At 44.5% G+C, this 25924-nt stretch overlaps 1 protein-coding gene across 13 annotated transcripts in view; it reads right to left on the bottom strand.

Annotated features, from left to right (window-relative positions):
- Nucleotides 1-25924, bottom strand: part of Cdk5rap2 (CDK5 regulatory subunit associated protein 2) — a 183639-nt gene that overhangs the window by 19820 nt on the left and 137895 nt on the right. For all 13 annotated transcript variants that reach the window (XM_087904938.1, XM_087904939.1, XM_087904946.1 and 10 more), the window contains 8 exons: nucleotides 23879-24452; nucleotides 21869-22101; nucleotides 14763-14811; nucleotides 11874-12052; nucleotides 7602-7721; nucleotides 3933-4049; nucleotides 1768-1957; nucleotides 743-867 (listed from right to left, as the gene is read on the bottom strand). In XM_087904938.1, coding sequence (XP_087761064.1) covers nucleotides 743-867; nucleotides 1768-1957; nucleotides 3933-4049; nucleotides 7602-7721; nucleotides 11874-12052; nucleotides 14763-14811; nucleotides 21869-22101; nucleotides 23879-24452 — 1587 coding nt within the window. The remainder of the gene's footprint in view (nucleotides 1-742; nucleotides 868-1767; nucleotides 1958-3932; nucleotides 4050-7601; nucleotides 7722-11873; nucleotides 12053-14762; nucleotides 14812-21868; nucleotides 22102-23878; nucleotides 24453-25924) is intronic.

Here is a 25924-nt window from a genome sequence, read left to right as displayed (position 1 = left end):
GGCACAATAGCAAGAAAAGAGAAGCAACTTGAGAAGAAGCAAAAGCTGAGAGATGACCCTTTCTAGATAAACTTTCAATAGGGAGAAACCATCTGGAAAATTAGTTTTAGAAAACCCCCCACTGTGCCTCCAAATTGATTCTCAAATGTTAGACCTTATAGTCAGGCACTCTGATCTGCATTCTCTAGAAACAGAGCACACTAAGGCTGAAAAGCACCTAAAAGTAATGTCCGGCATGTGGCGGCACTCTGAAATATCTGCTGGATGAATGATGGGAAATCTATGACAAAGTTATTTCTTGGATGCCTACTATGTGCCAGGAATGTGGCTAAGTTGTTTCAATAAATGCCCTCATTTAACTTTCACAGCTTCACGGTGGATACTGACAGACCTGCTTATAGAGGCTATAACTGACCCAATTACTGGTGAAGTCACAACAAGCTGAGATGAAAGAAGTGAGATTTCAGACTTTAGCTTTTGGTGATATATACCTGTAAGGCTAAGGCATGAGGATTTTTTAATTTAAGGCCAGTCTGTGCTACATAAAAAAAACCCTGCGTCAAAAACAAAGAGTGGGCCAAAGAGTTTGCTTCTAAATATACCTAGTCTATCTATGGGCCAGTATGGGTTTAATGGTAGGATAGGGAAAAACAAGAGCCATGTTCTCCTACACCCAATGACAGCTTTTTGGGTAAGCTCATAGCCCTGAGATGCCTCAGACCTGGCCCTGAGCACACAGTACCTCTCTGTGGCTTCCTATGTTCCTCATCCAGCTTCTCATAAACCTTCAGCTCCACTCGGAGGGCCTGGAGCAGCTTATCGTTCTGTGAGAGCAGCTGCTGCCTTGACTTCATTTCTTCCTGTACCCTGAAATAAACCCAGCAAGGTTGAAAGAGTTAATTCTTCCTCCAGGAGGCTTATCCAGTACTCACAGAACAGGCCTAGGCCATGTCAGCCAGAGGGTGTGGACAAAATGTGCTAGGACATGCATGGTTAAGAGTTCCATCACAGCTCCCAGTTCCCACATGTCCTATGTCTCTCACTCAACAGACCTTCTCTCAAGTAACCTTTATAGACATTCTAAAGGAAGGTGTCCTCCAATTCCTGCCAAAGAAACCCAAAAGGCTATCACTTTCTAGAGGTACAGAGGTAGGGAAGATCCAGGACCTCCACTCGGGAATGTCTGATGGCACCTGGGCAGGGAGGAGGGAGGTGACTCAGACAGAAGAGACAGTCCTGTGTGTTGACACAAAGAATAAGGTGGAGTCTAAGAGGAAGAATGAGTATATGTACATCTCCCTGGCTCACTCAGATCTCTCAGTGACCTATGCTATCTGGGGCAAAACTGGAGTCTTTCGAGGGTTAGAAGCCAAAATGATTAAGCATCCACCCTCCTCCCTTCCCTCAGCTCCTACTATAGCCAAGCACAGCACCCTTTCTGGTTTGCCATAGAAACCATATAACTCTGTCTTAGGCACTATGTGCCTTCTGCCAAACATGGCCATCTCCAATAGTTTCACCTCACATGTTCACTGTGTGGCTCTCTATTCAAAGGAGTCTCTTCAGAAAGCCCTTTCTTGACCACCCTAGTGAAAATACTAGCCCCCCCAAGTATCCTCCTCCTCTTTTAGAGGACCACTCTCCACACATTTTATGCCCAGCTGACAATGCTTGTTTCTGCACACTAGGGTTGGAGTCACTGTGCCTAGTGCCACGATCACATCCTCAGGCATAGCAGGCCATAGGGGACAGCCGAGTCAAGCCCACCTGCTCAGCTCCTGGCGGCTGCTGCAGATCTCCTGGGTCAGCTGCTGATTGTGCCTCTCCTTCTCACTGATGTCTCTCTGTAACCTTTCATTTTCCTCCTTCACACTGGTGTACTCTAGCTGAAGGTGCTCAAGACTTGCAGCCTTCCTAGACAGGGACTCAAGTAATTTCTCATTCTCTTTCTGTTTATCTGCAAATACCAAAATGAGAACGGATACCTTTTGTTTTATCCAGCCTTATTACCTTGGTACGGCAGTTCAGCTGAAGCACTCCAAGAATACAGAAAAGAATGAGATTTAATCTGGCATTTATAGTTTTGGCATTCCGATTATCCTATGCATTTTAGGCAGGTAAATCTGTCAATATCAAGGCTACAGATTAAACATCACTAGAATGAAAGGGGTCTATTTAACTTCCTATTACATAATGGTTCTTGAAAATCTCTGTTACTTTGCCTTAGAGAGTATATATGATGGGTACAGCGACAGGCAGGAACCAGATATCAGTGAGTATGGAGAGCAGCAAGCCTCCTGCAGAACTCCACAGGAGGCCATGGGCTCCCCAGAGGAATAAGATACCCTTGGAGGCTCAGGAAACAATAAGGCCCCCAGCAGGGAGATGGAGGCAGAGTTCTAGTACAGCTTCTCCACTTGCTGGCTGAGACCCTAAGTGAAGCTCTTCACTCCTCAGTGCCTCAGTTTCCTCCCTTGGGCCAGACTGAGGATGCAGAGTTGCTGTCTAGACAGGCTTATTATTAGCCCAGGCCTCAGATCCATCACACGAGAGCCAAAGGAGTGGCAGTGATAGCACGCCCTAGCACTAACTGTGCGGGCACTACAGCAAGCCTCTCATGTTTCAATGTCCTGTGTCTTTGCAGCAGACTGCCACGGCAGGCCCTGGCAATTTCCCCATCTTCCAGATGAGAAACAAATGAGAGACAGGTTAGGCTTCCCTGCAGCCATATAGACAGGAAGGGGCACAGCCTTGGATGTAGATCTACAATTAACCAGGATTCAAGTATTTCCATGTACGCGAGGGCTCCTGCTGGTCCATGTGACATCAGCACAGCTGCATCACTCCTAACTGGTGCACACTCTCCATCTCTAACCTGGGCCTCGCCTCTTCTCCTACTCTGACCCTCAGACACCTTGAATAAGCATCCCTTTCCTTTGTAGACTTGGCTCCTGAGGACTTGAGCTGAAGGGCCTGCCTTTTATCACAGCAGGCCTCACTCCTTGCTATAGGTTTGCCCATTCTAATGCAAATACTGTATTTTTATTTCTGTATCGGTCTACCAAGCTCCCCTGTAGGTCAGGATAGAGAAAAGTTATTGAATGAATGCATGAACTGTATGAGCCCCAGTTTTGACTCTTAAGGCAAAATCAGAATCCATATCCCCCCAGGACTGTGGGATAAGCTGGCCTACATTCTAGCTCTAGCACCTCTAGCTCAGTGACCACATCAGGGCAATTGCTTAGGCTGTGAATTCTTACTTGAGAAACAGGGCTAATAATTCTTCACTCTAGAATCATTATAAATATGAACAGTAACATCAGTAAAAGCTCGTTGGCAGCTAAGCTCCAAGAGAAGGAATTAAGGATCTTTATAAGGAATGCTGGATAAACTTCGCTGGTAGGAGAAAATCTCCAGGAAAGATTTGGCAGTAATAAATTTCCAGTGATTCTCTCTTCCTAGAATGGGATGAGAAAATACAGCAATATATATTGAGACCCAGGTAGAGACTCTGCTCTGGGGTTTTTTGTTTTTTTTTCCTCCTTTCTTTTTTGGTTTTTTGAGACAGGGTTTCTCTGTAACTTTGGAGCCTGTCCTGGAACTAACTCTTGTAGACCAGGCTGGCCTCGAACTCACAGAGATCCGACTGCCTCTGCCTCCCGAGTGCTGGGATCAAAGGTGGGCACCATCACAGCCCAGCTGCTCTGGGGGCTTTTTACTCTAGCTGTCACAGCAGGTAGGTGTGGCGGTTTGTAACCCACCTGTGCCCTCGTTGTCTTAGCTATAAAACAACGAATGCTCCACAGGACTGGTGTGCAGTTCAAGGTAGAAAACTGTCAGGTCCGCCCCTTTGGAATCTAGAGTGTCAGCTCTAGATGTCTTTTGACAAAGGGTTTTGGAATTTAGGCTGCAGGTGGCCCCTGATTTCTTACCTCTGGCCCCTTTCTCGAGCATCATACTGAGGGCCTGGTTCTGCTTCCTCAGGAAATGTATCTCTGATGTCAGAGAGCTGTGCAGCTCTGAGCCATAAGCAGAAACATTTGTGGAACCTATAAGAACACACATGAATGGTGACTTATAGACAGCCTCCAGGCAGGATGGGTAAATCTTTCTAGGAAATATGCCGAGACAATGAAGAAATATAGCATGCAATGAAAACCAGCCCACGAACCATGTAACACACAGCCAGGGTCTAAAGGGCAAGGACAGTGAGCTTAAAAGGGAGGCAAGAGGAGGCTTCTATATCACCATGCCCTGAAGATGAACAAAGATGAGAGCTCAACCACAGCAAGGTGAAAGATGATAGCAGCAACCATCATGCTCAACTGACTCTTAGGCCTTGGGCCTTGTCTCTGAGGCAGCTCGGTCTGACTCTGCCCCCTCTGGTCTTTCTTACCCTTTCCCTGTCTGAGAAGGCCCACTCCAATTCCTGACCTAGGCTTGCATGAGGGAATATCCTAAATTCCCCTTTGTCGTCCTGTCCAAGCAGGCAAATACAGCTGCCGATTCTTCCCCAGAATGCTCAGACTACGGCACATTTTCTTCTATGCTTCAGGCCTTAAGCACCTCGTCTAGCTTCATTCCCTGCTGTTTTACCAACGATGTTATCATCTCGAAATAGCACCTCTCACTACTATTTCATGTTGAAAAATGTCTGGTGGTCTACAGTACAAACAATAAACTTCTCTGCGTCGAATTCAAGCCCCTCCATTGCTCTGCTCCCGTGCCACAACAGACACCATTCTCTCTCCATTCAGACCCCAGGCCCAGAAAATGCTGATAACCAGGCGACTTTTGTGCTCTTCACACCCACTTCCCCTGTCAAAACTATACTCTATTAATTACTGGGTTAATTCCCGTTCTAAAAGTGTATACTGTGGAGACTGGGATCTAGAATTAGATGGGAGGGGGCACCTTATGTCATTCAACCTAGGGCATGCCTCATGCTGGGCACTTCCTTGGCCTCCCAAGCTCAGCACAGCTTTCTTGTCTGCAGCTATTATTGGGGTGCTCCATTCACAGCCGGGCTCGAGCACTTGGAGGGTGCCCAGCGTCTTCTCCGTGTGGCAGGCAGATGCTTCCCTCCTGGCTTCTGAACTGATTCAGTTCACTTACTACACCACAACCAAAATGCCACAACCCTGTGCTCCCAGACACCAGATGAGGACATGGGCAGGGGTCTCTGGCAACCAGTGAGACCTATGTGAAATCTGCTGAGGCTTCAAGGAGATGGTGCACTAGAGAAGAGAGAAGCTCCAGACTCTCCCTTCCCTTGCCTTGAACACTGACCTAGGAGGATGGGACACTGATAGCAAATAGTCAGCATGGAAGGAAGTCAGCCTAACCTTGACTCAGAGCTCTCTGCCACTGGGGTTCTTGTGATCCATGGAGGTATAAAAATCAGCCCTTGTTTCTACTGCTTGCTTCTCACATTTCTTCCCAGCTTCCTGCAGCTGAAAGCACTGAATATGCACATAAGTGCCTATGGTGTGCATCCACACACCCTTCTAAATGAGCTGTGGCATGCTCTCCTGGAAATATTCTTCCCACTCTACAGAACTTCTTCTCTGGCACGTGAATCATACAAAATTAAATCACATTAATTTTTATTCACAAATGTCTCTTTCCACCATCTTGCCCTACTTGTCCCAGTGAACTCTGGGATCATTTCAGAGTTCCTGCCTATGTCCTGCTTAACAGCTGCAAGGCATTGGGCAAGTTGCCTCCCTCTCTGCCAAGCCTTGGTTAGCACAATAAAAACACCCATGCTGCTGTACTGTGGTTCTCATCTGTGTTTCTAGAAGAACAGAGAGTGAGGCCACAAGAGAACCACAGATTCATCAGATCAAGTAGCAGAAATCCCAACATCGAAACTGATCGATGGCAGTGAATTACATGAAAAAAAAAATAAGAGGCCATAAAACATTCCTGATTCACTAAACCTAACTAGGCCCAACTGCCCTAATGAAGACACCTGGATGCCATGCGGCAAGACTTTGCTTTGAGTACTACCTCTGCGGTCAGACCAGACAACGGGCTAGAGCGAGAGCCTCTAAGGCATAAGAGTTTTTGGCATTCCCCCTTGAAATCGGACAGAGTCCTGCCTTTTCAGAGTGATCCCCAAGATGAACATTCACATAAGGGGGAGGGAGGACTGCTTTCTGTTTTGTCTTTCCAGAAACTGTGACAATAAGGCAAGAACAGCACATCTCTCCACGAGAGTGAAGATTTTATGAGTGCCTTTCTGTAAACGTCCCTTTCAGAGGAATTATTCTACAACTGGGCTCCGCTGTAGTTGGTGGCCATTTGAACCCCCAAATAATTCCATAATTGGATTTGCTGGGGAAAATGTAAAACATAATGAAACTAACTCAGGCATTACCAAGAGTGAACATCAAGGGCCCGGGCATGAATTTCTTTCCTGCGCTTGACACAACTAATAACTCAAATTAATCAAATTTCCTAGGGGTGAGGGAGGAGGATGAAAGATGCATGGGATGAATGGAAGCCCAGACAGAAGATTGGGAGCTTCCTGCAAACCACAGCGGAAACCGAAGCATACACAGAACTCCCAGAACCAGCCTTATGTGCAGATTACAGAGCAATGAAAAATGGGCTAGGGTCCAAGTCTTGAGTTTTACCAATGAGTCCTACATTTCTAGGACTCAGTGATCTCATCTCTAAAATGGTGTCAACGGCAGAGCATGGAAAGACTGAAAGTTAAACTGGCCGTGTTACATAAAATAGTAAAATAAAACCAACAGTGACAAAAGCAACTATTTATTGAGTGAGCACTGAGCAAGGCCTTGTTCATGACACTGCCTCATTTACTAGCAGAAAAACCATGTTTCATGAAACAACTAGGACTAGAGTGAACTGCTCAAAGTCAACACCGATCAACAGAAGAGCTACAGCCATACCCAGGGCAACCCAACCAACTTCAACAATACAATGACTACAGAGGACACCAAGAAAACAGAGGAAGAAAGAAGGGAGGGAAAGGTTAACAGTTACAGTGAGCAACAGCTGGTTTCGAACCATGTGAAGAAGTGTCTTTCAGGTGTTCAGTTTTAAAGGAAGACCATTCCCTTCAAAGCAAAGTCAGGTGGGGTGAGAATAGTCCTGGCCTTCTTTGGCATGAAAGATTTGCCAGATGTCAATTTATGGTCTATTATTATTATTATTATCATTGTTGTTGTTGTTGTTTTGACACGGGGTTTCTCTTTAGTCTTGGAGCCTGTCCTGGAACTAGCTCTTGTAGACCAGGCTGGTCTCGAACTCACAGAGATCCAACTGCCTCTGTCTCTCATGTGCTGGAATTAAAGGTATGCGTCACCACTACCCAGCTTATAGTCTACTATTGATAAAAAGGAAAAATACGGCTCTATTCTATTTTAGAATCCCAATCCATACATTGGGATTCAATCCATATAGATGAATCCCAGTTCATCTATAGTGAGAACACGGTTACAGCTCAGGACCCCAGAGGCTAGCCAATTTCACCACCCAGTCTGATTCACAGAGAGCCTCTTCAGGCAAACATATCACAGAGCAGCAACCCACCAAACCCCATTTCTTACCCTGGGAAAGTCCTTCCTTACCTTGGTCAGTCTCAGACCTCTGATGTTCCAGCTGTTTTCGGAGCTTCTCATTTGTTTTAATAAATTCTTCCAAATGCTTTCTCAAAGTTCGAATTTCCTGTATGTGTTCCATTAGTAAGTCTACAGGAAGGAAGAACATTTTAAATCTAAAGTCTGAAGCCCCCAACAAATTGAATAATTGGTAGATTATGCACAGATCTTGAAATTTCAAGAGCACTGGATGTATTGAGATAGTCAGCAGCTGGCGATTCTTTCCCAGGTTTGGGGGAGGCCAAGCTATTTCCCACAGTCCATAGTCATGGCTCATTAATGGCTCTCTGCAGCCATCCATGAGGAAGTAACTTTACATCACACACAAAAATTATACTCCATACAATTTTAATGCTAACTCTAATGCAGCCTTTTATTCTTCTCAATATCAAATATTAATTTAAAAATCTTCCTTATGGTGAAACTAACAGATCACTTTCAAGTTAGCCTGAACTGCCTGAGAGTTGATTAAATTACCTTCCTAATGAAACCAGATAATTTTCTAGGCTAGTTTTCTTTTTTTTTTTTCCCTGCAATGAGTATGTTATCCCTTTATCATTCATTAACTTCAAGACTTAAAACAATGCTAGTGAGAGAGGTAATAAAAGGTATGTTTTTGAGATCACTGCTGTGTGAGTATAAATGCATATGACTCTCTGGGGCTATTGATATCACTGGTTTTAGGAAAGTTCTCCAGTGTCGGTTCCCAAATAGTTCTACTTCCAGGACTCTATTTAAGGAGCTCATGTGAAATGCTCACAGGCACTTTCCAGAATGCATGAAAATACTCATCTGAGTTTACAAGTGACAGGAAACTGAAACAGCTCAAATTGTTCATTGAGCCAAGGTCCATTCACTATGCTGAGGGATTACACAGCTATTAAATTATGCAATGAAAACTATAAATATGGAAAATGTGTTATGTTATGGCAAATTTCAAAAGATATAAAATTGGTTATAACATAATCCCAACTCTATATAAGAACATACAGGTAGTATAAACAAATAAACCAAAGAAGCAATTACAATGAAATATTAATTGCAGTTACCTCAAGGTGATAGATTTCATGTTTTTAAAAACCTCCATTTGACATTTTAATATATCACTTAACAAATACTTAATTTTCCAAATATCCTAGGATAAGTATGTATTAATTTTTTTACCTTCTGCCACATCTCACTTCAACAGAGAAAAAAGAAATAGTTTCACTCTAGAGGTGGATTCTCAGAGTCAGTGTTTAAAACATAATCACATTAAATATCCAAAGGCAAAACTAATGTCTTTAATTCATCAATTAGGGTACACTCAGTATGTCTTAGTAATGTTTGTTTTAAAACATTATACTAATGTTATGACCCAGTTTTAATTCCTCCAAAATGGCTTTCATTTAAAAGTAGCACAATGTTACAGATCTTTTCCTAATTAAATAGTAATTTTGCCATGAATTTGAATGTTTATGAGATGACTTAATTCCCAGACCTTCAGCTATCTCCTATTAATGCCAGAAGTGCGGCAAGTCATTTAGTGGAATGTCTGCCTCCCGCTGCAGCACGGCGGGAAAGGCTGTCTGTGCACATTTGTGGTGTGCCCAGCACTGGTCCTCCCGGCCCAGCCTCGAGGTCCTGCCAACCTTCTTCCAGAAGTCCGTCAGCCCAGAGTCAGTCAGCTCACTGGTTTGAACTGCCACCTTCCTTGCTGGTTTTTTGAGTCACACACTGCTGACTGTGGAGTGATGATGCTCCACACAAGCCATCTTTCAGAGTGAGAATTATCACATGGGCTGAAGGAAACACCCCCAGGGGAATTAGACACCATGTATTAATTATGCAGCCATCCTGAGGAGAACGAAATACTATAGCACCTTTTCCAAAATGGGAGAAAAGGATCCTCCAGTCTTATAGTAAACTCTTCTAATAAGTCCTAACTTGCAAAAACCATAAATCCTATAAAATCTGCCATACACAGAAAAGAGAAAAAATGTGTGTCTTCTGCTGGGTAGTTCCAAATTTAGAGAATCTATATTAAGAAAATGCCCTCAAAGAGGAAGGCTTTGTGTTCAAGACTCCCCTGCAGCACTGTTTACAATTGTGAGAAAGTGCTGAGCTCCAGGAACAGAAGGAAAACTGCAGTTCAGCCATCAAAGGGCTGTTCCAAAGCCACTAAAAGTGACATTATCTGACAACATGTCAGAAAGTCTATGAAAGAATGGTAAGTGAGCAAAGAAAAAAAGTGCCAAATTATCTCTCTATACAGATTACAAACGTGACAAAAGGAAAAACAGATGCAGAGAAGAAAAAGCTGAAGAGAAATAAAAAAAAAAAAGCAAACAGTGGCTGTATTTCAATGGCTCCAGAGCACTGGGCCCCCACTCAAGAAAAGGGCTAGTGCTACAATCAGGGCGCAGGCAGCCCAGACATATCCCTGCTGAACAAAGACAAGAGATGGGCCTGAACCTCTTTGAGATTTGGAAAAAATAAATTTTTATCTATATTTATTTTAACCTTTATCTCTTATATAAAAAATACAGTGATAGGCAGAAGAGAGCTGTGCCTAAGACCACATAGAGAAAATGGGATCACATTTCCTCTGAATGATCCATTCACGCTGCTCCTCCACCCATGTGATCAGACCTCATGTAGTGGTTTCAGTATCCTGGAGAGGGGCTGTGTTACACTGGACTAAGTGCAAAAGTGGGGTGCACTAAGGACAGGGAAATGATTTATAGTCTAACCTAAAGTAGATGAGGGCAAAACCCACAACCAGAAGTGATGGAAAAATCAAGTACTCACAAAAATCTCTAAGGTATACCACCAGAAACCCCAGGAAATAAGGTTCAGGTGACTGGCCACTGGAAGATTTGGTTGGTTCCTCAGTTATACCAAGAATGTGCATGCCATATTCTAGGTATGTCTAAGATGTAAGACCTGAGTGGCCAGAGGAGCCTCAGAGGACACCATGGGGCAAAGACTTGGCTCTAGTATCATTGACATATTGCTTGACTTCTCCATCTAAAAGAAATCTAGTTGTTTAAACCAAACACTTCAAATACTTTTGAAAGCAATGGCTTATGCCATTTAGTATTAACAAAAGGTTTTAGCAAGGAGTACTAGTGTTCAGTGTGTTACAGAATCCACTGCGGTGACTTAGAAAAAACCCAATGGAATAAGCAAGAGATCAGAGACCACCAAGAGAGGTACAGAGTTTACACATATCAAAGGCCTGACACATGGGCCGTGCGCCACACCTTGCCTTCTTGTGAATGAGCTCATGTGGACCATGCACATTACCTATAGCTACTTTGTGCTTTAGAGCAGTGCTGTGCAACTCTAAGAGGACATACCCTGCACAACATCCGATACTTGCTATCTGCTCCTTGGGTGGAAAAGTTTGCTAAGCACAAGTCCATCTGGCTTGCCTCTATAGTACTTTGGATCTCTGAAACATACTGAATGACAAACAGTAAATCCAACTTCTACTCCAAGACAAGAAATGAAGGCTGCAAGCGGAAAGAAGAATGGGGAAGGTCCCTGGGAAGCTGATTTGGCCAGTTTAGTTCACACCCAGCAACAGAACAAGGCAGAACATCTGTGCTCTGAAATTCCCATGCTGAAATTCCCATGCTGAAGCCCTTAGCACAGGTGTGATGGTGTTAGGGAGTAAAGCCCCTGGAAGAAATTAGGTCATAAGGATGCAATGCCTGTGAATTAATGTTCTTGTTAAGGATCTCCCCTGACCTTTCTTCCTCTATGTCAGAATTCAAGTGGGAAGAGGATGCTCACAGAACTCAACTACACTGCCTGTAAGGCACACTAACCTCTGCTTTCCGCACACCAGAATTGTGAGAGATAGATTTGTGCTGTCTGCAGTTCCCTGTATTCAGCTGCAGCAGCCTGAGTAGACCAAATTAAAGGGCCTGATGCCATGGCCAAGAGTCATCCCTTAAGGGACCTGCTTCAGGATGTGCAGAAACTAAAGGACAACTAACAACAGTGACATATCCCCAGGGCTTTCTTCCCACCCTTTGAAAAGAGCAGATCACCCGAGTCATCATTTAAAAAGAAACCAAGACTTCCTCACTGCTAGCACACTGTAACATCATGGCTCCTTCCGCTGATAAATCACCCTCCATGAGCAGCCCTGGTTCTCCCTCCATTGGTGAAATGGTCAGACGTAAACCCACTCTGCTCATCAAAACAAGACAGCATGGTTATGCCTAAGGTGCTTAGCGAAGCTTAGCTCACCTTGAGAAAAATGGTTCTCCATAGCCAGGAACTTCCCAGTCTTGTGGTCTGCCTTCTGGTCTAGAGACAGGGAGGATTTATCAGACATCTCATCATCTGACAGTGCGTGAGAGGCAGAAGGCTCGGCAGAGTCAGGCAGGAGATGATGATGGGTTAAGTTGTCTTCCTCAGTTCTCAACCTTCAAGATCAAAAGAAAAATATCCAAATACAACCTCCTGAGATCATCTAGTGAAGATTGGATTCATAAATGTATATATGTATGTATATACATATATATGTGATAATTATAATCAAAGAGTAAGAGTCCATGAATTTGAGAAGAAAGGGGGATGGGAGGAGCTGAAGGGAAGAAGCAATAATATAAAAACAATACTCATAAGATATTCTCAAAAATGAATAAAAAGAAATTAATTCTTAAAATTTTAAAAAGAAATGTCACTTCCCACACCATGATCCCAAGCTGGACCATGTGTTTAAACACTTAGGGAAAACTTTCTCTTTGTGACTGACCATCCATACAACCTCAGTCACTCCTTTTGTTTCCTTATAACACTAAGCAGTCAAATTCTGAAAACCGAAGGGCCTCCATGGGCTTAAGTCTGGAATCAAGGAAGAAAAGGAAGGGTAGAGACTGCTCTTGTCCAACAGTGTGATTTACAGGGCAGCAGCCTGCGACAGAGCATGATTCAGGGGCACCTGTTCACAAAGTGCTGTTCTGTCCCAGGGTTCTGGATCTTTATTTGTCCTCACGGACACCCTCTGAGGAAGGAAGCACTATTGTCCTTTACAATCGAGGAAGTCAAGGTGCATCATGAGCCAGGTGCTGTCTTGGTTCATAAGTGGCACCACTCAGATTAGACCTATGCGTATCTGGTCCCACAGCCCCAGGAGAATGTGGGAGTCCATCCCAAAGTCACAGGATTGTCTTAGACCTAAAAATCTCAAAGATTTCTTGACCCCTTGGCAGGTTTCTATATTATCATCTGGTTAGTAACCTGGATTTGCAAGGACCACCTAAGCCACAAGAACAAACCAGCTGAATGCTGTGAAAAGCCAACGTGAATCTCCGTTGTAGATAAGCTCCTTAATTGAAGCTCTTTGTACTCCCCTTTTTCCCTATTACTTCTCGTCAGTGGCCAGTCTCTTTATTCATGTACTTAGACAAGAGCAAAGGACTCTGAAAGCCGCAGTGCATCCATTAACAGGTAAACACCGGGTGCAGCTGAGCCCAGACAGTGTGATGGATGCTAGGCTTGCTGCTGCCTTCCAAACGTAGAGTGAGGGCCAAGAGTACCCATTTCACTAGCGCAGGAGTGACCTGTGAGTGCTGAGCCTACAACTGAAAATAGCGGAGCAGAAGGAAGAGCAGCAAACTCAAGAGATGGAAAGGAGAAACACCTGGTTGAAGAGGACAGAAATATGTTCCTTGCCTCCCTCCCACTTAGTATCTGGACATACTCGGTCTTCCAGAACAGCAAGTCTGAAAAGCCTCATCCTTTCTTTCTCCACTTTAAAGACCCCCAGTAGTCCGATAGGAGAGCGTTGGGCTGAGAATCCTAAAAACAGTTTCTATGGACCACCCAGTGGGCCTGGTTTGCCCCTGAAGCCATGTCTCCTTTATATCAGTCATAGACATAGTCCAGGGAGGTCCCAGTACCATCACTTTGATTCTTTAGATCCTAAGACTAGTTGGGACCAGCCCCACTCAAAGGCCTCCCTTTCCCTCTCCATAGCTGCCAGCAGGATGTGGAATAAGGATGGAGGCGTGGGTTCGACTAGAAGGGGACTGTGGTGACACTGCAGAGGGAAGAGTGTTTCTTTTATGACCACAGTCACCTTGATAACAACATTCTCCAGAGAGGTAGGGCACCTCCCTGCCTACTCTGGAATGATGCTGATGGCCTCTGTGAAGTCAATGAAATTTACATTTCTACATCCCAGACTATCCATTTCTTCATTTCACTCCAAGAACCCCCAAGCCACAGACATCAAAGAAGGTACTCCACAGCATATGGAGCATAAGTGGGCAAGCCCTCAGCACAGCCAGTTGGCTGAAGAAGTAAACAAAGAAAGCATATAATCCATGCTTTCATTCTTGTTCTCAAACGACAGCACAGAAAAACTGGTGCTGGAGCGCGGCAGACTGGAGTTCCAGTTCCAGCTCTGCCACTCAATGAAGGTGCACAGCTCTGAACCACAAGTTCCTCGTCCTGAAGTGTGGATGAAAATGCTTGAATCGTGGCGTCAGAAGCAACAAGGATGAAACCCTGTCAGTGTTAGACAATGTTGTTCTCCTTGGAGAGGAGTGAGCCAAATGGGAATGTAGCACACACCACATGGTTAAGTGCTTCATGGAACTATGTCAAGTGCTATGGCAAGAATAGCCGATGCTGGAACAGAAAGACACAGGGTGTTGGCAAAGGCCATGGTCATTTCTGTTCCAGCTGCCTCTGAGGAATGGCTTTCCTACTGCTCAAGAAAGGCGACAGAGTACACAGCTATGTAGAGTGGTTCAGGAGAATAAGGAGCCAGGTAAGGAGGCATGGGGCAGACGGTAGGAGGTGGAGGGAGGGAAGGAAAACAAATAAGCTGGCACATGCTCCAGTGCCAGGCTTAGTACAGTGGGACCCTCGGGTTCCTACAGGAAGATCTGCTGCAGTTACTGACAGAAACACCACAAGTCACCTGAGCCCAGTGTGTGCAGCTGCAGGACTCACAGTGGTGGACTTTGGTTGCTGTGCAGTCACTGGTGCTTCTATGGGTGCTGGTGCCTTATTTACAAAAAACACAAAGTTGCAGAAAAAAAGGGAACATTAAATTTTAAAAACCGACAGGCAAATCAAAGCTGGCAACTCCTGGAGTTTCCTTAAGGAGCAGCACGCACTCACCTCTCCTGCAGTTCCCTCTGGGGACGCGGTTCCGCTCCGGCCGATGCTCCTAGGAGCACAGAGAACATTCGAAGATGAAAAGAGCTTTTAACAACTGTTCATCGATACTACCTTGTTCATATATTTGCAGAGCCAAGGATCCATCTTAAAGCTCCTGACCACAGACCTTGGAGTGGGGTGCACAGTTCATATACACTAATTCAGGAACTCGTTCTAGCTGATAGGAAGGAATCTAGAAAGCAGCCACCATGGTGGTCTCTGGATGCAGCTCTTTCCTATGTCTAAAACACAGACAACAGCAGGGTCTAGTGGCAAAGGCCTGTCATCCTATTCAAGTGGCTGAAGATCATAAAATCAAGCCAACTTCTGGGGGTATAGAGACAGCTTAGTTGGTAAAGTACCTACTACACAACCATGTTGTTTTCTTTTCTTTTTTTTTAGATGTGGTAGCTTGGGCCTAGAATTGCAGCACTGGAGAGGAAGAAACAAAAGGTGCCCAGGACTATCAGGCCAGGCAGTAAAGAAAAGAACAGTGTTTCCAAGATGAATGAGAGACCCTGTCTCAAAAAATGAAAAAAAACAATTAAGGAAGACGTGTGAATCAATCTCTGCCCTTCACTCCAGCAGTCCCCATCTTCCACACACACACATATATACATGCCTGCACAAACACTTGAACACACACATGTATATACGCAGATACAAAATAAAAGGAGGGCTGGGCTAGAGACACAGTTAGTGGTACAGTATAGCACATGTGAAATCCTGGGTTCCAGTCCCAGAACCACAGAACACAACACAAAATCCTCTGGCACTAGTGGAATATGTGCTCACCGTGAGCAATGGGTAACAGAATCATAAAGCCATCCTCTTCCCACCCTATCTACACGTACGATCCCGAACCTCCCACCCTCCCTCTGCAGGCACGATCCAAACTGTCTTCTGTTCTCCCTTTTATGCACATGGGAAGAGGATGTTGACTTCAGTTTTTCACATCACACTTTATGACTAGCATTTCTTTTATGAAGTTTGTTTCAGAAACCTCCACTGTGAAGACTATGCTAACATTCTATTGGCAGGCACACATGGATTGGATCTTGTAGTTCCCTGTTGGGTATTTAGGTCACCTCCAAATTTTCATTTTAGTAAATAAGTGAGACAAATATATGTGCATATGGCTTTATCTGCATTTAAATTATTTCCCTAGGAAAGGCTCTCAGAACTGGGATTAGTGGGGAAAGCAGTATTGGAGTGCAGCTGAAGAGGCCACTGTTGACAGCAGGGGAAGCAACTAACAGAAATGACAAAAGAAAACAAAAATAAAGCGCAGGATGCTGTGGGGGAAAGATGCTGTGCTCTGTTCCCAAGTGTCATCATTTGAAAGGATGCAGGACCTAGGTTTCAAAGCAACTAACAACTTTATTTTAAAAATACTTCAAAACTCTGGAAATTGCAGACCAGGATGAGCTCTTTGAAGAAACTGATGCATGGCTAAAGAAAAAAGGAAAAAAGCCCTTCTATTGCTGCCTTGAAAAATGAGACTATAATTAGCCTGCACCTACAGCGCTCTAAACTCCCAAAAGGAAAAGTCCCCAAACATCACTGGTAAGGAAAAGGGCACCAGAGCAAGCATATTTGCTTTATGTCTTGTGATTCAGCTTACGATTATCACAGGGAGGCCTGTATGGCAGCCAGGCTCCCTCTCCATCCCAGCAGGTCACCATATACTTGACACTGTACAGCACTGCCACCCACAGTGAGGAGGCAGCAGCCCTGAATACAGTTCCTTTCCATGCACTCTCTGTCTCAGGTCTTCCTAAAACCCCAGAGTGTCAGCACTTCCCTCCACTCTACAGCAGACGTGCAAGCCCAAGGTCCAGGCTCCACTCTCACTTGACTGCACTTCAGTAAGGGGCAGGGTCATGGCAGGTGCAGATCTACGCATGGACCTTGCTGGCTATATCTTTCCCATACTAGCGTGATGCTGTGGCTTCCACAAGGCAAACAGAGGCTGGCAGTTCCCCAGCCTGATAGATGCTCTCAAGTCTGCAGTCCCTATGTCTGCCTTCTGTACTCCTCCTCAAAAAGGGACCAGAGCTCAAAGTTCTGAAGGACAATTTATAATGGGCAGGACACTTATCTTCTCTGAAAGAACAGTCTAATTAACACTGGGGCTGTTCACCAACCTTCAGGTAATGAAAAGCCTCTGATCTCACAGGCCACCATTTAGGCCAGCACTGCCAACAGTCAGAAGCTGTACAAGTACTGCCAGGCATAGAGAAGGTGGTGCTGCTGTATGGGCATCACTGTGAACTTAGCATGTCCTTCGTGCACAGGATAGGAGCCTTTGGTCTGGGATAACTTCAAGCATCCTGACCACAAGCCCATCTTAAAACCCTCAAAGACCTGGCCTCCATGTGCACGGTAGGAAGTGCTCCAATGACACCATCAGATTGAGTTTGTGAAATAAAAGATCTTTTGGAGAGCTTGTATTACACCTGTTCTGTCATCACAATAGGGTCCTTTTAAAGCGAAGTGGCAAACGGCCATCGTTGTGGGATTGATGAAGGGATCATAACAACTGATAAACTGAGTTTCTTGGTAGAAACTGCCTCCACACAGGTGGTAGGACACCATCTGTCAGATATTGTAGGAGCTTGGCATGCATGCCATGAAAACACTGCTCCCACTTCTCTGGCAAACCTAAGAGCTGTGAGCTCGCACAGTGAGGGAGTGTCATCTTTGTAACACAGAAATCAAGAAAAAGCAAAAACCAAAAGCTAGCTTTCGCTTCCTTGTGTGACAAGCAAGAGGATCACAGTGCAGAAGTTGACTTGTGAAAGGCTGACCCAGCCTGTCCCCTGTTGTTCTCAGAAGCCTCTTTGGGCACTCAGACTCCATCTGTCCCACACACTCAATACCTGGCATCTCCAATCCAACTCCATGCTTCTTCCTTCCTGTCTACCATGGCTCCTCCCAGAAGCCTGACACAGAGGGTACACAAGGATGGCTTCAGAGTTGTCCTGTCTGCCTTTGGTGAGTTCACTTTCAAGGAGGGGCAGCATGGTGGTGGTGGGAGGACCCCAGAGAAGATAAGCATAGTCCATCCTCAGCTGGGGGTGGGGGGATTAGAAAAGGAGCGATGGAGGGGGCTTTGCCTCTCATTCTTTTTTACAAAAAGTAACAAAGTTTGCTGTTGTTGTTCATTTGTTTAAGGCAGGATCTATGTATTCCAGGCTGACCACAAACCCACAATCCTCTTTCCTCATCTCCGCTTGGGAGATAAACCTGTACCACCATGCCAGGCTTCTGGGTTATATTTTTGGAGCAAGAACGAATTTAAATGGAGAAAGTGATTCCATGGCGACAGGAGTCAGAATCCTTTGTCTGACAGCCTGGGCCAGTGATGCAACCAAAACTTTCTTGTAATCACTACTGTCACCTCCCAAACGCAAACTGTCTCCAAGGGCAACAGGAAGCACTTTAAATACCTCACTTAATTCTTACAAACAGCTCTGTGAAGGTAGGTGTTGCTACCCCCATAGAGGATATCTGACTCTTAAAGGCTAGTGACCCATATACCAGGATATTAGTTCCAATCTCTGATTCCCTGGAATATTCCTGCGATAGCCTCCATCACAGAGTCAGACTGTCATGTATGAGTTGCAGATAACCCAGAGTGAAGAACAGGAAGCAGCTCTCTGTCTTACTTGGGGTGAACAAAGAACGCCTTCCGTAGAGAGTGAGTGCAGCCTGTGTAGAAAGGCACTGGTTTGAACAGTCACAGAAGGGGAAATGCAATGTCCAAGCAACAGGAACACTTGGTCCGTGCACCCAGACTAACAGCAACGTGAGTGGGACACATCTATCCCAGTGGTTAGAACAGCTGTGAAATCAAACCCGCAGTTCAGATTCTGCCCCCTCCTATGTGACCTACTGCTGGGAAATGAGGAGAATGCATTTTCTTCTGGACTGAGAGTACAGAGCAAACACAGAATGAAAACTGTCTGCATCTCCTCGGTGTTTTCTCCACCAGTGAGACTATGGAAAGTCTTGAAAAGAAACAACAAAGAGTGTCAAGGCAAAGGCTCCACAGAAACAGTGGCTAGAGCCTGGCACCAACGCCGAGTTCATTAAGGGCTCCCCATCATCTCTGCACCCAATCCAGTACTTTGCTCAATTATATTGGGAGAGAACAAACTGTCTTCTTCATCTATGCAGCTTGTCTTTGGAGACAACATGAAGAGGTTACACTGGGAAACCTGACTACAACTCTAGCTCCTGATCGACTCTGGGTCCTGGCCCTGTGAAGAAGCTGAAAGCTACTGACCCTCACCCCCAGAAAAATGCACACTCCAAAGCATCTTGTCAAGTTCAAGACCCCTCATGGGATCCTTAGTTCCCAGCTTGGCCCTTAGCAAGCATCAAGAAAGTACACTACTTCTCACTCTGCTTCTTAGGCTCTGTCAACCAAATGTTGTTGCAAAAATAGTGAGGATGCACTGAGATTCCAAATCAGTGTTCTTTATAGCAGTCCCCAAATGGACACATCCTAAATGTCCATCCCCTAGGATTCATCAAATATGGCAAAAAACATTTATGTAGAAGGATGTTCTATAGTCAGTAAAGCTTAATGTGTGTTATCTGTCGCTGAGCAAAGGGAGAGGTTGCCAAGAGTCCTGTTGCCATAAAAGATACACATGTTCTAAAAGGGTCCAGGGACAGAAACGTGAAGCTGTCCATGCATGGCTGTGGAAATGATACAATCAGAGAAGGATCTGTCTGGCATTCCATAGTAAACATGCTTGGTATTGTTTCTTAAAGTCTATACTTAAATGTTTAAGTACTTGTGCCACACACTGCCATTGTAAACCTGGTTCATAATTCAAGAGCAGGACTTCTTACATGGCATTCAAGAAAGATCTGTCTCTGGGTCTCTTTTTCTTCCCTATGAAGGGAGCTGCCGTGAGGATCCTGTGACCTTTACACCTTGAAGAAGAAAATGAACTTCTACACTTGAGCTATCTGCTAGCCTGAATTTCTCTTGCCTCCAGAACCCACCAAAAACAACAAGTGGGATCTCCAGTGTTTGTCAAACTCTGGGTGAGAGAGAAGACCTTGAGACTAGCTGAAGAGGGAACGCACCTAGTGCCAGAGGCACTCTCCCCCTTACCTCCCTGGCCAGGACCAGTGCCAGGGCTGTCAGAAGAGAAGACAAGAACATTGAGAGCACGGGCAATCTAGCTTTATCTGTCAGCCACCCAGCTACTTCTGCACCAGTAAGGTAAAAGCAAGCTTATTTATTCAGAACATATGAGCCAGAAGATAGCAGACTAAAACTGCATTCTACTGTTCCTAAACCCTGATCCTCAAAGCTCTTAGGAGCAAATGCCAGAAAGTTAGTCTATGACATGAAGCATGATTAATAAAACCTCAGAGACAGATATTGGGGTTCAACCTGAAGACCAGAAAAGCAAAGCAGTCAGCTACCTGCTTTTACCTTGACATCAGTCTGAAAATGTTGATCCTGCCTCCAGGAAACCTCAAAATGAGATTGAGACTGAGAGTTGTCTCCTCCTATTTTATAATCCTCTCTAGTTCTGGGATTAAGGGAGTGCACTGCTACTGCCTGGTTTCTATGGCAAACTAGTGTGACTACTGGGATTAAGGGTGTGTGTCATTGCTGCCTGGTCTGTAAGGCTGCACAGTGTGGTTGTTTTACTTTTCTGATCCTCATGCAAGCTTGAAATGCCACTACAATGACAGGTCTTTAGGAAAAACACTAATGGGGATCAGATGGGGGAAGTACCCTGTGCTCATCATGAAATTAAAGTGCACACACAAGATCCACAGTAAACTGTTCTATGTGGATGGGATGCAGAAGAGTAGTCAATCCTGACTGCACCAAGTCCACTGTGTCTCTACGTAGTTTCACTTTTCGCACATGTAAAGCACACAGTTCTGAGGGTCAAGCCCTAACTCAACATAAACTCATGCGGTAGGAAGCACTCTGTCATGAGAGCCCTGTCACTCACACAGTTAAGGCCTCACAGCCACCACTTAACCCTTAGAGTGATTTTGCCACCTAGGTATTAAAGTGTTAAGGTTATAGGTAAGCAAAGTCAGAAGGTCCACATCTTACAGGGGAAGCCAAAGCTTGACTCAGTGACTACATTTGTCATTGTAGACCCTCAATCTTGGCTATGAAAGTAATATTCCTAACCCCCAGGCTCATCACCAACACAATCAAGTGTGGTGGTCTGAATTAAAATGGCCCCACAGGCTTACATATTTGAATGCTCAAACACCAGGAAGTGGCACTATTTGAAAGGATTATAAGGATTAGGAGGTGTTGCCTCCTGAGGGAAGTGTGTCCCTGGGGGTGGCCTTTGAGGTTTCAAAAGCCCACGAGGCCAATCTCAGTCTCTGTCTCTCTGCCTATAGACGTGATGCAGCTGCCAGCTACTGCTCCAGTGCCTGCCTGCATGCTGCCACGCTCTCCACTGTGACAATAATGGACTAAACCTCTGAAACTGTAAGCAAACCCCAAATGAAGAGCTACCTTGGCCATGGTGCCTGGTGCGACACTAGAGAAGTGGCTAAAGCACTGAGTTACCACTGCCCCCTTCCAACCAAGTAACTACTAAAATATCAAAAAGGTACAAACAGACTTAGTGGGAACAGACAGACTTATGATAAGACATAAAATGTAAAATCCAAGCTCAGCCATTTATTCCTGGCATGACCACAGATGGTGTATTTCCTGTCATGGGCCATACTCAGCACAGCATAAAACTGGACCCACTCACTCTTCCACTGTGAAGACTAAGAAAAATGCAACAGGTGAAGGAGATGGGATGTCAGCGGGTGGCAGGAGCATTATAGAGATTGTCAAGGAGGACATCCCCAGTAGAATGGCTGAGAAAAGGAAGGAGGAAGGAGAGATGTAACGTGCAAAGACTATGAGGAAGAAGCCTGTTGGGCCTACGGGCAGAAGAGGTCAGTGTGTATAGCTGGCAAGGAGATGCGCAAAGCCAAGGAGTGAATTCTGCCAGTGCCCAAGCAAGAAGTCAGAGAGTATAGGACCAGTGCCTCTACCCACTTACCATGGAGAAACAGCTTTTCCAGTTGCTCAGGCAGCTCAGCACACTGTGTTAGCTGTTCCCGAAAGCCTTCAGCCACACAACTATCCACATCACTGGCCTGCAGAAGCTCCTCAAATGCCTTGATCACGGTGCTCATGTGTTGACGGTAAATGACACAGATGTCATGGCTATCCTTAATCTGCTGCCGCTGAAGGGAGAGCTCCCTGGCTTGGGACTGAACCAATGAATCATATCTGATAAAAGAGGGAAGGAAAATGTGTGTGTCATTTTAGAATTGAATTTTTGTGACCTTAATACTAATTGGAAAAATGACAGAGCATAATTTCTGAAAGCCTGCAGCTGTACAAGCATATGTACTTTACAAAAATTGAAACTGTACAAGGTCACTCCTTTTTTGAGTTCAAACAGCCAACAAATGCTTGAACAGAGATTCTTCTGCAATATTTTTAACCTTAGAAAGCCCCCAATTAAAGCATAGATTGGCAAGGACTCAGGAGAACAATTAGTTTCCATATGCTCTTCAAAGATAGAATTCTGAATTGTAGAAACAAGTGCCCCAAGGGTTAGGGACCCACCAAAAATTCATATATATGGCAAGGGTAAAAAGAAAGGACTGTCTGCTTCCAACTGAAAGAGCTGGACTCTGAGGTACCCCTTACTGAGTAACTTGGGACCCACTGGTCATGGAAACAAGCTATCTTATGGCACCCAGTTCTCCCAGGCTTCCAACAAATGGATTCATACAGAAAAGGAAATGCTTTGCTTTTAAAACACACAGATTGCTAAACCTTTACCATCCAATACCACCTCCTTACCATTAGGTACCATCCTTCTCTATGCCTAGGAATGGTGGAGCAAGGACAGAGAAAAATCTCAGAGAGGAAAAGGAGCTACAGTAAGCTGGATCTAAAGTGGCCTGACAGGCACTTTGATTCACCATGACCACTGTTAATACCAATAACCTACAAGCAAATCACAAGACATCCATCTTAAAGGTAGAGGCCAATTCTGTGGAGGAGGAAGAGTGAGACAGTGTGGACTTAAACCTGGCCACAGGCAAGTCATAGCAACGTCTTTGAGATTCAGTTTCTCTGTCTACAAAAACAAGCTGAGAGTGTCTCCTGTGTAGTGTATCTGTGGTTAAATAATAGGTTATCACCTATTGGGGTGATACACACCTGCAATCCCAGCACTCAGGAGGCTGAGGCAGGAAGACTGTGAGTTTGAGGGCCCCTTGAATTACAGGGTAAAATTCTGTTTCAATTAAACAACAACAACAACAAATCAAACACTTTCTGCCTGGGGGCTGATAGAACTGCCCATCAATAAATAAGCTTCCCTCAATCTTGCTGCTTGGGAAGTCTTGAAAAAAAATTCACTCTGGCTCTTTGACTATTCAGAGCAGTGTTTGTCTAAAATTAGTAAGAATGAAGGTCAACTTTACAGATGATCCCATTTTGCCATATCTCACGAAGCAAATGTATATATTTATAACCATAAAGCATTATCTTCATGACCTAAGAATTTCTCGCTTTCAACACAGGCTTATTTCTCTAAGATGACCTTAAAGGGTAAAGATATGGAAAACATTTATATTCCTTCCAACCTGCCTAGGACATCCGTTCTACTTTCACACCACAGCAAAATACAATAACAGAGTTCAAAAATAAACACCGCAGCTCAGCAAACACAGTGCAATCCACAGAGTAACTGCTGGAGCTTTTACCCTGAGTCCTCAGCCTGAGCAGGGCACCACCTGCCTTGCCGATCTCAGAAGCTGCACATCTCCTAACTGGTGTGCATAGAGTGATACTATGCAGTGTAGCTTTTCACTCTTGAAAGAGAAAAGGTTCTTACCTGCCTGAACCCAGGTAAAGTGTCCCTAGCGTACACTCTACCTGTCCAAAGCAGCAGCTTTCCCTTATAGCTCCAGGGCTCTTGCTTAGCAACAACCTGGAGAACTGCAGGCTTAATAGGTAGGAGGCTGGCGCAGGAAGAAATAGGATGTACCTTGACGGAGAGAGGTCTCGGAACTTGTTCTCCAGGTTATGGATTTCACTGAAAAGTTTCAAGTTCAAATCCTGCTCCTTCTGTAGCTCCTTCTCCTGTTCCACCAGCTGTTGTTTGAGGCTCTCTAGCATCCCGTTGTCAATCATCTCTGAGGTTAGTGGATGGAGGATTTTCATATGCTTCACATACCGTACTTGGTGCAAACTTGAAACTGTCATCTCTTCTTCATCAGTTTGGCCCATAGGCTTGTTCAAGCCATCTTGAGCCCCATCTGTCCCACACAAAACTGTGATAACGGCCTCACTGCACTGAGAGTGTTTCTGTAACTGGACGATGAAGTTCCGGTAGCTATCCAGCTCGGTTTGCAAGGTGTGGATTTTCTGTTTTAAGGCTTCTGTGTCATTGGGGATATTGATGTTCTCAGACTGGTCAGTCCCAATCACACTGTCTTTAATGGAGAGTTGACTCTTAGAATTCAAGTAAGTGGCTACAGAGGTTGGGCCTAAGAAGTCTCCAGTGTTCTCTTTGCATGCTGGTAATAGGGCAAGGTCATCAGGTGAACACATTTCAGAATCTGAAAATCAAATACTAATTTTTGTCAGTATCTCCTTTGCTGCAGGCAACCCCTTACGTTGCCAGAGCCATGGCTGAGTCAAACACTAACACAATAGCCACCTGCCTCTAGTGTTTCCCACAACTGAATTCTGGATCTTAAATGTTTGAAAGCTTGTGCATTAAAAGCTTAATTTTTATGGCACTGCTGGAAGATTGTGCTGAGTTTAGGAGGTGGGGCCTCATAGAAGAAAAGCATCACTAAAGAGGACAGTAAGACCCTATCTACGCGTCAAAATACTATCTATCCTTTTAAGATGATTGCCTTAGAAAGTCTGTCATGCTCTACAAAGCTGACTAGCACACAATATTACCACTGAATCCATTCTTTCCCTCAGGTAAATGGTCTAATTTAACCATGATTAACCAGCAACATACCTAAGAGCCATCAGTTCCGCTACTCTGAGACTCCTAGGACCTGGTTAGAGGCATCCCACAGAGAGTTTCCACAAAGTCATCTGAACTTTCTGCACACATCATGTTATTTCACGATCCCATGCTTTTGCATATACTGTGGTCTGAATATACACTTGTCCTTCCACACTCAGGTCTAATTTTTCTTTTTCTGTGAACTCACCTTTGAATTGTGCACTCCCATCTACATTTCTGTGCCTGCTTGTCTGTCTGTGAGAGGCAGTTGTGAGCTGCCTGGACACAGATGCTGAGACAGGGCCTTTGCAGGAGCAGTGAGCACTCTTTTAACTAGTGAGACATCTTTCTAGGCCTGAAAAATACTTATCTTTTTTCTTTTCTTAAAAGAACAGACTTGGTTTCCAACACTGGCTCTGCCACTTCGCTTTGAATAAGCTTACTTAAGCAAATTATTACACTGTTCTGAGCCTTCAGAATTTCACATGTAAAGTAGAAAGAAAACTACTTATTAAGAGGAAGGAGCTATGTTTATTTGTTGAAATTATACTGAACGGTATCATGAAAAGGCTAGTACAGTTTTTTGAACATAGCAATAAGGGAACTCAGCCAACAGGAATGCCCTTGTTTTCCTATTTCCTAGAATCAATCTGTCAAAGATGGAAGACTTCATCACGGGAGGCATCTAAGCAAAAACTGGCTCAAGAAAAGACTTTAAGAAGAACCATGTGAGCTGGACCAGATGATCTAGAATGGTTTTCTGAAAGACAATCATATCAATATTCTGTGAAATCACAGGTTCTACAATTTGTTCCTCACAGTCACAAGTCCATTCTTGCCAGTGTTCACAATGCCAACAGCATTTGGGTTTTAGACAGCAGTGGGTATACGTGTTAATGGAAGTATTCTCAATATAGCATTTCTATAGTGTACAATATGTTATCAAGTAGGAACCATGCTATTAATCTATTTCTCTGTATCTGGCACAAGTTGAGTGACAGAAAGGGTATGTGGTAAGTTCTTGTAGATCAGAGTGCAAGGAACAGAAAGGACAACCAAGAGATC

The sequence above is a fragment of the Myodes glareolus genome, chromosome 3, assembly GCF_982192425.1.
Source record: "Myodes glareolus chromosome 3, mMyoGla1.1, whole genome shotgun sequence".
Lineage (NCBI taxonomy): Eukaryota > Metazoa > Chordata > Mammalia > Rodentia > Cricetidae > Myodes > Myodes glareolus.
The sequence above is the reverse complement of the archived record's forward strand: the minus strand, read 5'-3'. Positions and strand labels throughout refer to the sequence as shown.